We start from the raw sequence: 14941 nt of genomic DNA, 5'->3' as shown, positions 1-14941 counted from the left end.
ACTAGAATTTATGTTGGTGCTATTAACGGCAGGGATGCTTGAAGACTGTCAAGGATGGGGTGGGGAGTGATATGACATAAGAGTATGCCAGTGTAATTGACAAGGTGGTGAGCATCGATCATTGAAGGGAGTGTGGTGTATGTTTCTTGAATTTTAGTCCTGGCCATATTCACTACCAGTCAGACGTTGTCTGTTATTTCAAAGTAAAATTTTAGGCTGAATAAATAGATAATACAAAAAGCAAATAATTTGTAGACAATAGTTTTAGTCATAACTTCCTCAGTCAGTTTTTTATTCATATGACAGTTACTTATATTGTTTATATTGAAGCAAATGAGGATCAGACTTGATCCAGAGGAGACTAGAATAGGCAGGGACGCAATTTAAACTTTAAAAATTCAAGTGGCGAAATTTGAAACATCTAGTTCTGTGAAGATGCTGCTATGTTATTAACCTACTATTTTCTCATTATCAGAATTACAGCATATGTTTTTTCAGAAGCACATAGTAAATATTGACCTTTCATTTTAAATATTTGAGTAGACTAAGGATATCTCTACTATGAGTAGATAGGTTAAATATAATTCATTTAAAAAATCCTGATACACCCCCTGATGAATGGGTTTTTAAATTATCATGTATATCATCTCCAGTAAGTTGTAGCTTTTAAAATTACACCATAGTCCCATAAAATTATCACTTTATATGAGAACATCTTAGTTCTCATATAAAGTGTGGTCATGGCTTCCTGAGATGTCATAGTTCATCAAATCATTTTCGCCTGCATTTCATCTCCACATCCTTTCTGAACCGCACACTGTAATTTTTAGATTGCCAAGAATGAGCTCTCAGAACGAGAACTTGGGTGTGGTACCTAACAGTTTTAGATATTCCAATAAAATAATAATCTGATGTCTAAAAAAACTGGATCATTTTCTATTGATATTTTGTGGTATTTTGAAACTTCTTAATATGTAACCATACACCAGGGAAAGTGGGGAATTGAAATATATTATATTATGTGTCAAGCTAGCCTCATATATTGAATGATTTGAGAGGACAGGGAATAAGAGCAGGGATATTGAGGAAGTGTAAGATAGAATTTCAAAGGCAGGAAGAAGCTTGATGGGACAGTTATTAAGAATTTATTAGTGGAAATGTGTGTATAATCACAAGGTATGTTTGGGAGAAATGAACACAGTATTCATTGGAAAGTGTTAAGAAGGAAGACTTAAGAAATACTAGAAGCAGGAAGTCTGGAAACCGAAGCTATCATTTTATGATGTTTTGAGTATAATGTCCATGAATTGTTTAAAGTATTCATCTATATTTTCAGACTTAGTGAATACCCTCTAATGTGATTAATATGTAAAGAAATATTTTAGCTCTGTCAGAAAAGAAGGTGCATTTTTTACTGAAAGACAGAACTTAAGAGACTTCTGAAAGGTCTGGAAAACCACTAGTTTTACTTTCTGTTTAGAATTGGTACTGGGTCAGTATTTTCAAATTGAGTCTAAGATAATGACATTTGTTTTCCTTTGCTTCCCTTCCTATGAGTTTATCATCCAGGATTACCTCGAAGTTCCTTATCCAATGTGAGCACAAACAACTAGAAGAAATGGAAGGTGAAGCCGCCAGGTAGCATGTGACATGCACTTCTTTCTGCCTTCCTCTCAAATGATGCCCAAATGTTGACCCTACACTCCTTGTGCCTGAAAGTAAAAGTGAAAGCCACTCAGTCCTGTCTGACTCTTTGTGACCCATGACTATACAGTCCATGGCATTTTCCAGGCCAGAATATTGGAGTGGGTAGCCCTTCCCTTCTCCAGGGGATCTTCCCAACCCAGGGATCGAATCAAGGTCTCCCACGTTGCAGGTAGATTCTTTACCCGATGAGCCACCAGGGAAGCCCTTGTGCCTAGTTGGCTTTGAATATTACTTATAGACACAATATCTTGTTCTAGCTAGCTTTATGTTTATTTCATTACTTGCCATTCCTCACCTCCCTATCCAAAATTGGAGAAAAAATAAATTTTATATCAGTAAGCAAATATTTTAAATGAATAATGTAGATTTAGGGCTTTATGTTTCAGCTCACTTCTAAACATCTTTATGATCTGTAATAACCTATGGAGGGAGTGTTTGCTCTTTTTCAGTGAACATTTAAAGCTAACATTTCAGATATAATAATAAAGTGCCATCAATTTGTTAATAACTCTATGAATTCTTGCTGATGGACAAATTGAACTTTGTGCTGTGTATCTGTACAGCTGGCATTTTACATGCTTCTGTCAAACTGCAGTTGCTCCTATTGATTTCAATTTATTTTTCCTTCTCTTTCCCAATTTATTATACTCTTTACATCTTCTGGGTGGCTTTTTATTGACCTTTAATCCCAATTTGGGCCTCCCTGGTGGCTCAGTGGTAGAGAATCCACCTGCCAATGCAGAAAGCATGGGTTCGATCCCTGGAAGATCCCCTGGAGATGAAAATGGCAACCCACTCCACTATTCCTTGCCTGGAAATCCCATGGAAAGAAGAGCCTGCCGGGTTATAGTCCATGGGGTTGCAAAAGAGTCAGACAGGACTTAGGAACTGAACAACAACAATTTCAATTTACTATGTACACACTGGTGATAAGATTTTGGGAGGATGCTTATAGGGCCTCTGATACTAAGAAAATATACCAATAAGATGTAAACTGGACAGAAAGAAAGTGGATAACCAAACTTTAAAGCTTATCTAAACTGAGCTCACTATTTTGAAATTGTGGGCCTGGAATGGCTGTACCCACTTTCAGATTTACTAATAATTTTATGTCTTTATTAAATATTCTGTGTAGGGATAATAAGCCCTATTTTTTTTTTTTTTTTTTTTTTGCCAGAAATGCTTTGTTTAAGTCAGATTCTTTGCAGAAAGACCCAAGAGGAGAAGCTGCTGAGTTTGCCTTAAACAAACAAACAAAAAGTTTGAATTTTTGTTTATTTATTTTTTACTTTAGACTAGTTTCCTTGATGGCAATGCCTGTTGATTAGAAGGCTTTGCAAAGTTCTTCCAGTGATTCTCTTAAGATCAGACTGTACTTTTTTTTTTTTTTTACTGCAGAGACAACTGTAACCTCTCCTGAATATTTTCTCCTTTTCAGCTCTTAGCATTGCCAGATGTGCAATTAAATGGTCACTTCACCTTCAGTATAGTTTTCGTGGCATGTTATTGTCATTATTTTCCTTCTTTATGTACACTATAGCAGTTATGGTCTCCATATGCTTATTTTGTAAAATAGCTTTTAAAACCCAGCTGAGAGATGCAAGCTGGTGGGTAAAAAAAAATCACGACTGGTCTCTCATTTTTCTTTTAACCCTCAAAGGTGAATTCAACTGGGTAAATGTGTTTCTAAGCATCTTTCAGCAATAGGGCAATATTTTTGTATGGTTTGTCTCTAGTAAGATGGAAGATGCCTACAACTATGGAACCTGCTCTTATCATTTTATATCTTTGGGATGTTGAGATAACACTTTTTAGATAAGATACAGTAAGCAGATGAATTAGAAGCTGAGGTGTGGTGAAATAAATATATGTAGAAACAAGGCTTTCTGTGTTTGGGGAAGGGAACATGTAAGGATTTCCTTCTGCTAAAGACAATGAAAAACAGCTTCAAAAACATGAGACTTTAATAATGGAGCTAAGTTGAAGTAAGCCATACAATTGAATGGAACTGATTTATCATAATGCTTTTCTTAGAGAAATCCCAACTATTTTGTTACATGAGAGTCTGGGATGTGTACAATAGAAAATGCAAATATGCCGATGTTGCTGAAAGAATGGCAGAAATAAAACTTCTAGAATGCATATGCTTTGGGGCATGGGTTTTAAAACTATCCTATGAAAATGATCTATTTGTAATGAGTAATTTTAATGTTTCATAAGAAACAAGGAAATTGGCTTTATGGGAGAAATCTCTGTCCCATCCAGTTCGAATTATGAAACTTTCCATTTGTTCAAAGTGTTTGGTCTTGTTTTGTTTGCCTGTTTTTTGTCAGAAAGTGTGGAAAGTTGAAAAGTGTGGAAAGTTGGCAGTGTTGTCCCCAAGACTAAGAGTATGTGAACCCTTTGTTTTCAGTGACCTCGTGTAAAAGTTAACACTTCTGTTAGGAAAGTCTGGAGATAATCAGTACATTGTGCGATTTCAGGTTAGCATCTGATGGTCTCCATCAGATGGGGTTTAGAGGAGATGAGACAACATATTACCTTTCATCTCTAACATTTCCTCTTTCATCTGCCTGGATCTATGAGAAGAAAGTTTTTGTATTAATTCCAGAAATGTATGTGAGAGATTCTGTTTTGCTTATGATAAAGAATATGAAAATGAGTGCATTTAATATAAGCAGAGTTTAAGTAATGAAAAGTGAGTTTATTTTAAAAGTTAGCAGACTGTTCATATCCCTGGTTCTATATCCATGTAGGATGTATTGTGCCAATTGTTGATAGATTTCAGCCCATCCCATTTTCAGCAAGTCTAGTGGTACTTAATTCCATTTTATTTTGGCTGTGCAAATTTTCTCTATATTCTTAAAGTCCATTGAAGACGTTTTCACTGACCGCAGCGATATCTGTCAGTGATAGTGGAACTGATTGATTCCAAACCTTCTTGGTACTGTTACAGAACTTGGCCAAGACAAGACTCATGGCAGCAGTAGATGTTTCTGTGAACTTTTTATGAGACCGGTGGGAATCTTATAAATATTTTGGGGAGTTCCCTGTCCCCTCACCCTCTTTTTAATTTTTGTCTGAACTGAATATTAACATAAACATGGTATAAATATGCTACTCATCCTGAGTATAAGAGTTGACTAAGAGGATTTTAAGCTGAGGTTACTAAGAGTCCAACTTGCTCTAGTAGATGACATTCTACTGTATCACCAGCTACTAAATAGCATGCTATCAGCAAATTTTGAAAATCTCATTTCTTCTAAATTTGTGGATTGTAAATCTTCAAAATATAGCTGTTGAAAAATGAAAAATAGCCTCGTATTTTAGACACCAAACTTAGTTTTCCTTTTTTTTTTTTTTCCTTCCGTGTTCTCATCCTTGCCTAACACATAAAGCTTATAAGGTTTTTGTGGATGCATTGTAGGGAAGATAATAAAATGTTTTTGCTAAAATATTTAGCAAGAGACTATAGGTACATGGAATAAAGTGAAGAAAAGAAAACAAAACATCTCAGCCTTAGCCTAAATTTTCTGCTTTGAGAATTAGATGCTCCTGATATATATCTTACATTGATAATGATAAAGAATTTCCTGTTAAATTAATTGAAATTAATTAATTAAAGTCATCTTTAGAGAAATCTGTTGCACTTTGTCGACATTATGCTCTTCTATTCAGCCATCTTCAAAGCCTAAGGAATTAAAACAGGAAAGAGGAAGATTTTTCAGGGCAACATATGTGTTGTTCATAAACGCAATAACCAAAAATATGTAGGAAAGAGTTAGGCAACAGTTTCTGTTGCTGTCAGAAATCATCTTCCATTTTGAAATTTCAAGAAAGGAATCCTTGAAATGTGGATAATGTGGAAGTGAAGGGGATATATATTTGGATATCATATGTTGGTAAGAAAACTGATTGGCAAAGGAAACAGATGTCAAGATCAGGAGAATATTATGTCAGTCAAAGGATATACATAAAGAAAACCATTTTGGTGAAAAGTAGATAAAAAAAGAAAAAGAAAACTTTAAAGTGCTCCCTCAGACTTGTTTATAAAGAATATATTTGAAGCTTGCATCTTTTATGGTATATTTTCTATGTATTTTTGAATCCAGTGGGTTAGATATCCCTGATACAAAAACCGTGGCTTTCCACTTATTCGTTTTACTTTATCCCTGGGCTGTTGTGAATGGGGCCGTTGAGTACAGCTGAGAAGATTGTGCACTACACCAACCCAGGTGTGAAAGGCACTACACCTACAAGTGGCAGCCCTGGATCGTCGCTTGTGTTCAGTGGGATAAACAGATGCCCCTAATGTATATGGAATTTTATGGTGCTGTTCAAGCACCTGAATAAAATACTTGGGATAGTAGGAGAGTAATTCTTAGACCACGTGTTTTCATCCTCACTCTTCCTAGTTCCTCATTTCTTATTTTCATGTCTTCAAGCAGGATGAATAATATGTGATCTTGCTAAATCTCTCAGTATTTCTCCTCTCCTCCCCCCACCCCCCAACAGCTGTTTTGAAATATCCCCAGGGTTCCTAGTACAATGTTACATGATCTGATAAAGACCACCTTTGCGAAGCTATGGATTTGGGTGGGTTTTCTGGGTGGTCTCCTATAATGGAGATGAAAGTTGGTTATGTCTGAAATTCCCTTTGCTAAAACTGAGGGACATATCTCCTCCTGATCACAGGCAACAATTTAACTCACTTTTTGGGTTAAAAAATAAAAATAAAGTTAGGAAGACAACTTTAGAAAAGATTTTTCTGAAATGAAAGTACTTCTTCTGAATTACTCAAAGAATTCTGATGCACCCTCAATGTATCTGAAATCAAGCAGGGGATAGTTAACAATATTCTGAAAGATATAAGAACAGTGGTTATATATAATGCCATTGGGTACTCAGTATGTGAGAATGTGTAATATTTCAAGTGATATTCCTACAAATTCTTCACGAGAAGTGAGTACAACCTTTGCAAACAATAATTTTATTGATACCTTTTAAATAGTTATGCTTTATTGCTTTATCTCTTATTTTAAACAATTCCTATTTATGTAATATAGTTGAAAATAATGAAAAGTGGCAACAGTACTAAAAAAAAGATTATGTGAAAGGAATGTGTTAGGCACTCAGTCATGTCTGACCCTTTGTTACCCCATGGGCTGTAGCCTGCCAGGCTCCTCTATCCATGAAATTCTCTATTAGCTATTCCCTTCTCTGGGGGTCTTCCTGACTTAGGGATTGAACCCAGGTCTCCCACACTGTGGGCAGATTCTTTTCTGTCTGAGCCACTGTATGCTGCTAAGTCACTTCAGTCGTGTCTGACTCTGTGCGACCCCATAGACGGCAGCCCACCAGGCTCCCCCATCCCTGGGATTCTCCAGGCAAGAACACTGGAGTGGGATGCCATTTCTTTCTCCAAGCCACTGTATACTTTTATAACAATAGACTTTATATATTGTCATGTCTAAAATTGGGCTTCCCAGGTGGCTTTAGTGGTAAAGAACCCACCTGCCAGTACAGGAGACGTAAGAGGCGTGGGTTCAGTCTCTGGGTAAGAAAGATCCCCTGGAAGAGGGCATAGCAACTCACTCCAGTATTCTTGCCTGGAGAATCCTACGATCAGAGGAGCCTGGTGTGTTGGAGTCCATAGGATCGCAGAGATGGACATGACTCAAGCAACTTAGTACTCATGCATGCCTAAAATTATTTGGCTGCGTTTTCCAGGAACAAACTCTCAGGACTTGGTTTTAGTTCCCTTTCTTTACCTTCATAACACAGTGTGTTATGTACTTATATGTCAATTGAAATAGTCTTTTAAAGTGTATTTTTAAAGTTACTAATGTCCTTTTTGAGTAAGATCTTCTGTCTTATTAGAGCACTGAAATTTATCTGGCAAAGCTGTCAAAGAGACTCTTGTCTTAATAAAATAACTGTCCTTTCTCTGGATGTGTATGTTTTTTACTCTGGAAGATGATATTCTGAAAGGGAGAATATCAACATGCAGTGCCATTTCAGAGCTTACTACATTTGCTTTTCATTATACCTTGTGGTTAAGAGGCTTCTGAATTTGGTGAATTTTATTTGCTCAATTGACTATATCAGTAGTATATTGTAAGGAAGCCTGTAAGATGCTAAATATATGCCATAGAGCAAATATAATTAGTTTCAACTCTCTCGACTTGTTCCTCATTTTGCTGGGTATCATGTGCATTTCCCAATGTTCATGAAGTTTTATTATTGGCTCCTTTGTACTCATCACCTGCCTTTATATTTGAGCCAGCTGGTTTACCTTCTTTTTCCCTGTCTAATGCCACAATAAAGGCATATTTTGGCTTTCTGCCCCTTCAGATATACTATATGGCTAATACGTCTTTCTGCATCATATATTTCCCAGATATCAGTAGAAAAAAAAATGGTGCCAACAGGGATTTTGGAAAGAGACATTCTAAAACAGATCTCAGTGTTTTAAGTGTTTCAAGCCAAGTTTGGAGACTAGTTGTAACTTCATGCTCATTGTATCTTATGTTAGTTTTATTATTTAAATTTTCTCATTAGATCTGGCAGACAGTCTAACGCAATCAGTCAAACAGTTTGCAAGTTGTCAGTACAAATTATTTCTTCTCTGTGCTTTAAGGGAAGTACTCAGCTAAATGAAAGAGGCTCACAAACCAAAAAAGGTTTTGAGGTATATTGTGAAAAACTAGTAACAGTCAGCAGTTTTCAGGATGGATTGGAGGAAAAAAAAATTAAGATCTGACTCTATTTCTGCTTCTGACCATTACAGATTAATAGGGATCTGACTTAATCTCCTGTCTTAAACAACTAGAAATGGGACAAAGTTATAAAAAATTACATTATTCAGTCTTTGCACAAAAAGCAGCATAAATCTGTGATACCCAGGAGAAGGGTAATTAAAAACTGGTTCTATTATTGTGCCACCTTACTTCCTGGAGGCAATGTCCAAATTCCCCAAAGAGTCTATAGAACCCAAGTAGAGTCCAGCAGTTGTGCTGAGTTGTAGAGACTGAAATCAAAGTTCAGACAACCTAGAGGTCTAAATTTTTTAAGAATACCAGAAAGGAAGGGGAAAATGAATGAGAGAGAAAATGAGAATGAACACTGGAAACGTACAGAGGTGTTTTCTCCAGTGTTTGGTAGAGGACTGCACTGTACTTGTATGGGAAGGAAAAAAGCAAAGGTCCAGAAACGCACCATGACATAGTATGATAAACAGTCCGCAGAACTCATGTAAGTCTAGGGACTCTTGGTATTTTCCCAGCTAGAGTGGAGAGGCCACTTAATAGATGAGGTATTTGTATTTCTTTAGAAGTAGTGTTAAATTGACTCTAGACAACAAGCTGCTTTGTACCTTTTTTAAAATAGCTTGTGATAAAGTCTCAAAAGTAACTTAATTGTGCCATTACAAACTCATACATTACATGAAATCCAGCAGACAATAATGTATAATTCAAAACATCTCCCATCCAGGAAAAAATTATCAGACATGTAAAAAGCAGTATAAATGAGTCATACCCAGGAAGGGAAAAAAAAATTGTAAGAAGGACATAATCCAAAATGACAGAAAGGATGAAATTCATGTGTAAGAATATTAAACAGCTATTATAAATATTCCTCATAAACACAGAAGGTAGAAGAGAACATCAAGATGGTGAGAAAAGAAATGTTAGATGCAAAATATTTAAATATTATAGAAGTAAGTGTTGGTGAGCTTGACAATGTAGCAATAGAGGTTTACTGATTGTAAAACAACAACAACAACAAAACAGTTAAAAGACCTTATGGCAGAAAGTGAAGAGGAGCTAAAGACAATCTTGATTAAGGTAAAAGAGGAGAGTGTAAAAGCTGGCTTAAAACTCAACATTCAGAAAACTAAGATCATGGCATACGGTCCCATCACTTCATGGCAAATAGATGGGGAAACAATGAAAATAGTGAGAAACTTTATTTTCTTGGGCTCCAAAATCACTGCAGATGGTGACTGCAGCCAAGAAATTAAAAAATGTTTGCTCCTTGGAAGAAAAGCTTTGGCCAACCTAGACAGCGTATTAAAAAGCAGAAACATTACTTTACCTAAAAAAGTTCGTCTAGTCAAGTTTATGGTTTTTCCAGTGGTCATGTATGGATGTGAGAGCTGGATATAAAAGGATGAGCACAGAAGCACTAATGCCTTTGAATTATGGTGTTGGAGAAGACTCTTGAGAGTTCCCTGGACTGTAAGGAGATCAGACCAGTCCATCCTAAGGGAAATCAACCCTGAATATTCATTGGAAGAACTGATGCTGAAGCTGAAGCTCCAATACTTTGGCCACCCGATGCAGAGATGACTCATTGGATAAGACCCTGATGCAGGGAAAGATTGAAGGCAGGAGAAGGGGGTGACAGAGGATGAGATGGTTGGATGGAATCACCGACTCAATGGACATGAGCGAGCAATCTCCAGGAGTTGGTGAAGGACAGGTAAGCCTGGCATGCTGCAGTCCATAGAGTTGCAAGGAGCTGGGCATGACTGAGTGACTGAACAACAAAAAGACCTGAAGAATAATGAGAGCATTAGTAATCTGTGGTACAAAAGCAAATGGTCCAACGTGTGTACCTGGAGCCCCAGCAGGAAAGAGGGAGGCAACAAATATTTTTAGTTAGAAATAACTATTCTAAACTTTCCAGCTTTGGAAGAACTCTGAATACTAAAGAACACAGAAGAAACATAACACAATCACATTGTTAAAAATGAGTAAAATGAGCAAATCATAACAAAAGCTGGATAAACTAGCCTCAATACATAGGGAGGAACAAAGATCAGAATTACAACAGACTTCTCCTTAGGAACTATGCAAATGAAGAACTAAAGAGAGACATCTTTAAAGTGTCAAAGAAGGAAAATCATTAACTCAGAATTCTGTACTCAGAAAAAAATGTCTTTTAAAAATGGATGTGAAGTAAATCCGTTTTCAGACAAACAAGCTGAGACAGTTAATCACCAGCAAATCTGTAGTAAAATCAATGTTATTGAGGTTGTTCAGGGAGAAGGAAAATGATACCAGATGGAAATTTGCATCTACACAAAGGAATACATACCACAGGAAATAAAATTATGTGGATAAACATAAAATGCATTTTTATTCATTTTTGTTTTTCTTTAAAAGGGATTGACAGTTTAGAATAATGTAATAATGTATTATTTTAATGTATGCTGCTTTCCCTCAGATTTGATGAGAAAAATGACTTAGTTTATCTCATTTTTTAAATTCTCACAAGTAACTTGTGGAAGAACTACAGATTTTCCCCCCATTTTACAGAAGATGAAACTGAGTCATAGCAACTGCCAGATTCGTACAGCTAGTAAGTGAAGAAGCAAAATTTGACTACAGGCAATCAAGCCTTTTAAAAGTCCATCCCTGAACTGTCAAGCTACAAATCAAATAAAATGTAAGATAAGAGAATCAATTTATTAAATTCAATGCATAAACTTCTCCCTCATGATTCTTATTTAGTAGATTTGGAACGAATTTGAGAATCTGTATTTTTAGCAATCACTCCTGGTTGTTGTTTGGTGAATCCAGTTTGAGAAACCCCATTTTCTGTGACTTTAAGTTCATTACTTCTCAGCACCTTTGTCTCCTATTAAAAAGTGGTGGTGTTCTTTTTAGGATGAAATGGATGACGGTGCCTGGCACACAGTAAATTCTCTATAGTAAGTTAGCTTGTTTTTATTGTACTTAGTGTTTGATGTAATTTCCTAGGCTATCAGCAGTGACTATTTTCAATTCTATATTTCTGTCCTAGTGAAATGATACTGTGTAATAAGCAAAAGATATTTCAAAGTGAAAGATACCCTTTTGCATGTGAACATTGGTTTTCAATTTGCTTTATCAGGAAATATAGTGTGTTCTCCTCCAGCACATTTCTGAAATACCAATTAGCTTATTTACAGTTGGTAAACAGAATTATGTTGATATAATGTAGCTTTATATGTCATACATTCTAGATCAAGGCATAAGATAAGGTAGAATTATAGCCTTGGGTAGGAAAAGAAATCCTCAGCTTTAATACTGTCCACCCAACAGGTGCCCTTTTGGCTCAATTTTAAGATGATTTAAAGAGTAAGTCCCTTATTCAGGGCCTCCTGTCTTGTGTGACTTTTAAATATTTGCCAATTGTACCGCCGCATATGCCCATTTCAGTGGCACATCTTTGGACTCAAAAGTTTGCCTTTCAACTAGATTTTTTTCCTACCAATTCTAATTAAAATATCTCCAGTGCTTCTATTCAATATGTTATTTGTTTGTTTTGTTAACTCTGAGCTTGACTGCTTGCCTGGGTGGTCCTAATTATCTTCTGGAGGAGTACCGGTATTATTTTTTATTAGTGATCTGCTCCCAAAGTCGCTTATGTTTTGAATGGCCTTCCCAGAACCTGATTTCCCCCCCAGTACTATTATTTTAGGTATGCCGTTTTGTCTGCAATGCGAGGATTGCAGGGTGCATGTATCTTCTCACGGAATTTAAAACCTGATTTAGGAACTTGAACATCTCCTGGTTTGCAGTATCTTCTCATAGTCTCTGGAAGAGACAGTGTGTTCAATGGTCTATAAATGTACAGTAACGAACTTGCACTAGAAAGGTAAACTATTTCTTTATGATTACTAGTGTTATGTTTGTTTCTTATTATCCCATTGTGTAAAGCCCACTTGGGATGCTTTTTAAGTTTGCAAGGTTTCTAACTTGTATTTGAATTTCTTCTATACTTTTATCAAAAGAACAAAAAAAAAGTACTTTAGTTCTTGGATTAAATTCAAGTTTAAATTGGATTAAAAGTACATAATAATTTTAGACTTGGAAACAGTAGACAAATAAAATCATTCCTTCACTATAAAGAGATATTTTCTACAATAGTGATTATGATTCTCGTATTTGCCACCAGTTCTTGAAAGAATACTAAATGTTCATTCATTTTTCTATGGACCTTTAGTTAGAATATTACTAAATCTTAATATAGTTGATAATTATAACATAAATAAAATTTTTAAAACAAAATCTGTGAATGTCTTACAGAATTCTTCAACGTAAGGGATATACAATCAAATAAATTCCTGTTATTAGGTATACATTTTCTATTGAAATCTCAAGACCATCATATAAGTATGGTTTTGCTAAATAGTGGGGGAATTTCTCTGGGGACCCATTATCTAAATCCAACTACTTTAAAGACAGTATACTACATCAGATGCTTTCTTAAAAACATACCCCTTGTTTTTATTATAGATCCTGGTAAGCTTTTACCAGAAATGAAACTTGATCTGATAATTAAAATCATTTTATGGATAGAAGCATTATTTTTCATAGCCATTTAATACATCAGTGGACACTTTTTAGAAGTTTAGAATTTTAAGTTAGATTTAATGAGCTTGAATAATAGTTTTATTTTAAATTGTTTCTTAGTTTTTAAAGTTACTCTTTAAATAGTATAGGCTTTTTCACTTTTTAACTGCATGATTTTCATCAAATTACTTAAATGAATCTGAGTTAGTCTTTCTCTGAAGGAGAAAATACATGTGCCTATTCTTGAGTTATCCCATTGGTTAAGTGTGATAATGTGTGAAGTGCTTGCCTAGTAAGCGCTATGTAGTACATTTCTCATATGTATTAGTTCTAAATATTATTAGTATCACCATTATTACATTTTAAAATGATTACTGTATAGCTGGTGTCTTGCTCTTTGTATTTACTATGTTTTCATAACCTAGGCAGTCATGATCTGCTGAGTTATTTAGCAGTTTTCGCTGCAATTGCATGAATTTAACCTGATTTCATGGGATGAAACAGAATGAACACCATGGTTCATGGCTGTCAGTAGTGAAAAATAGCTGGAAATCAGACAAACAGCTTCATTGCTGAGATTGTTTCCGGGCTAAAAGTTCTTACAACAGCTGTTTGTTTTGGCCATTAATCGGGCCCATTCTTTTTTTCTTTTCTTTTTTTTTTAAAGCTGGGGGAAATACAATTTTCTTTAAAAGAGAATATAGGCTGATTATTTCTGAAGTCAGGAAGAATGCCTGTCCCACTACTATTGTGGTCTCTTGGCTGCTTTGGCAGTTGGACTGAAGGGTTTTCCTTTTGTTCTTTTTCACTCGCAATGCTCAGACTCAGACTGCTCTAGTGAGAAGAAAGAGTAAATCTAGGAGCTCTTTAATCCTAGAGAAAGAGCTCTGTAGCAGTTACCTTCAAGAAAAGTTTCCTCCCCAAAGGAGTATTTAATGTTACATGGGCAGTGATGCACGGAACAGAGGAGAGAGAATGAATATATGACAGAATGAAAACATGAGAATTCAAGCCAGCAAGAAAGAAACAACTGAAGATGAAGGGGAGTTTTGCCTCTTCCTGAAAGTTATATTATTAGTTTTTGGGTTTTTTTTGTTGTTTTTTTTTTAATCATGATGACTGCTAGTTTTGTTTAAAGTATTTGTTCTGGAAATACTAAAGTTGGAGTCTACCAGACTGAGGTTAGAAGCATTTTCTTTGGCAGCAAGAAGATACTTTTATAGAAGCCATGCCTGTACTTGGGGTTGCCTCAAAACTAAGGCAGCCAGCTGTTGGGTCAAAGCCTGTTCACACTGCTCTTCTGATACCAAGTCTTGGCACCACGGGGCCACGGCGCTCTTCTTCGAGACCTCTGGAACTTACCGAATTAGAGAGCTCAATGCTTTCTTGTCAGCTCACCTTCAAATCAAACTGTGAATTTGAAGAGAAGAAACCCCTCCAAGGAAAAGCTAAGGAGACAGAAGACAGCAAGGTTAGTGACTAAACGCTATCTGCAGACTTTAAAGCTGAAATGCAAATTTCCTGTTAGGTAGAATATAAAGCATGTTGTGAATTGGGGAGCAGCAGAGGAATATGGGTGTAAAAGAGTTACGCAGTTTATATAGTCAAAAGGCCTATGTACAGTTGTTGTAAAGGGGTTGACCAGACTTCTCTGAATATGCCTGTGTTATCAGAACTACTTATTGATGAAGTGCCTTCTTAAACCTAGATATCTCTCTTACTGAAATCATAATTGATCACAAGTATAAGCTAAAGGGAAGCTATTTTTCATATACATTATGAAGTAAAAATAAGATTCATTTGTGAAAAGTCATACAGACACCATCACTTTTCTGTAACTCATTTGCATTTTATACACTTTCTGACTGGATATGTGAATCCTAGCCTGC

At 35.8% G+C, this 14941-nt stretch overlaps 1 protein-coding gene across 9 annotated transcripts in view; it reads left to right on the top strand.

Moving 5' to 3' along the window:
• The window catches only part of NAV3 (neuron navigator 3), a 908237-nt gene that overhangs the window by 509222 nt on the left and 384074 nt on the right, over window positions 1-14941 (top strand). For 2 of the 9 annotated variants that reach the window (XM_044941914.2, XM_044941913.2), the window contains exon 1: window positions 13836-14523. The exons of 2 other annotated variants lie outside the window; for them this stretch is intronic. In XM_044941914.2, coding sequence (XP_044797849.2) covers window positions 14281-14523 — 243 coding nt within the window. In that variant the 5' untranslated portion in view covers window positions 13836-14280. Of the gene's footprint in view, window positions 1-13834; window positions 14524-14941 lie in introns of those variants that run through there. 5 more of the 9 variants (XM_044941918.2, XM_044941911.2, XM_006073207.4 and 2 more) reach the window with 5 other exon arrangements.

Source organism: Bubalus bubalis, chromosome 4 (assembly GCF_019923935.1).
Source record: "Bubalus bubalis isolate 160015118507 breed Murrah chromosome 4, NDDB_SH_1, whole genome shotgun sequence".
Classification (NCBI taxonomy): Eukaryota; Metazoa; Chordata; class Mammalia; order Artiodactyla; family Bovidae; genus Bubalus; species Bubalus bubalis.
The sequence above is the reverse complement of the archived record's forward strand: the minus strand, read 5'-3'. Positions and strand labels throughout refer to the sequence as shown.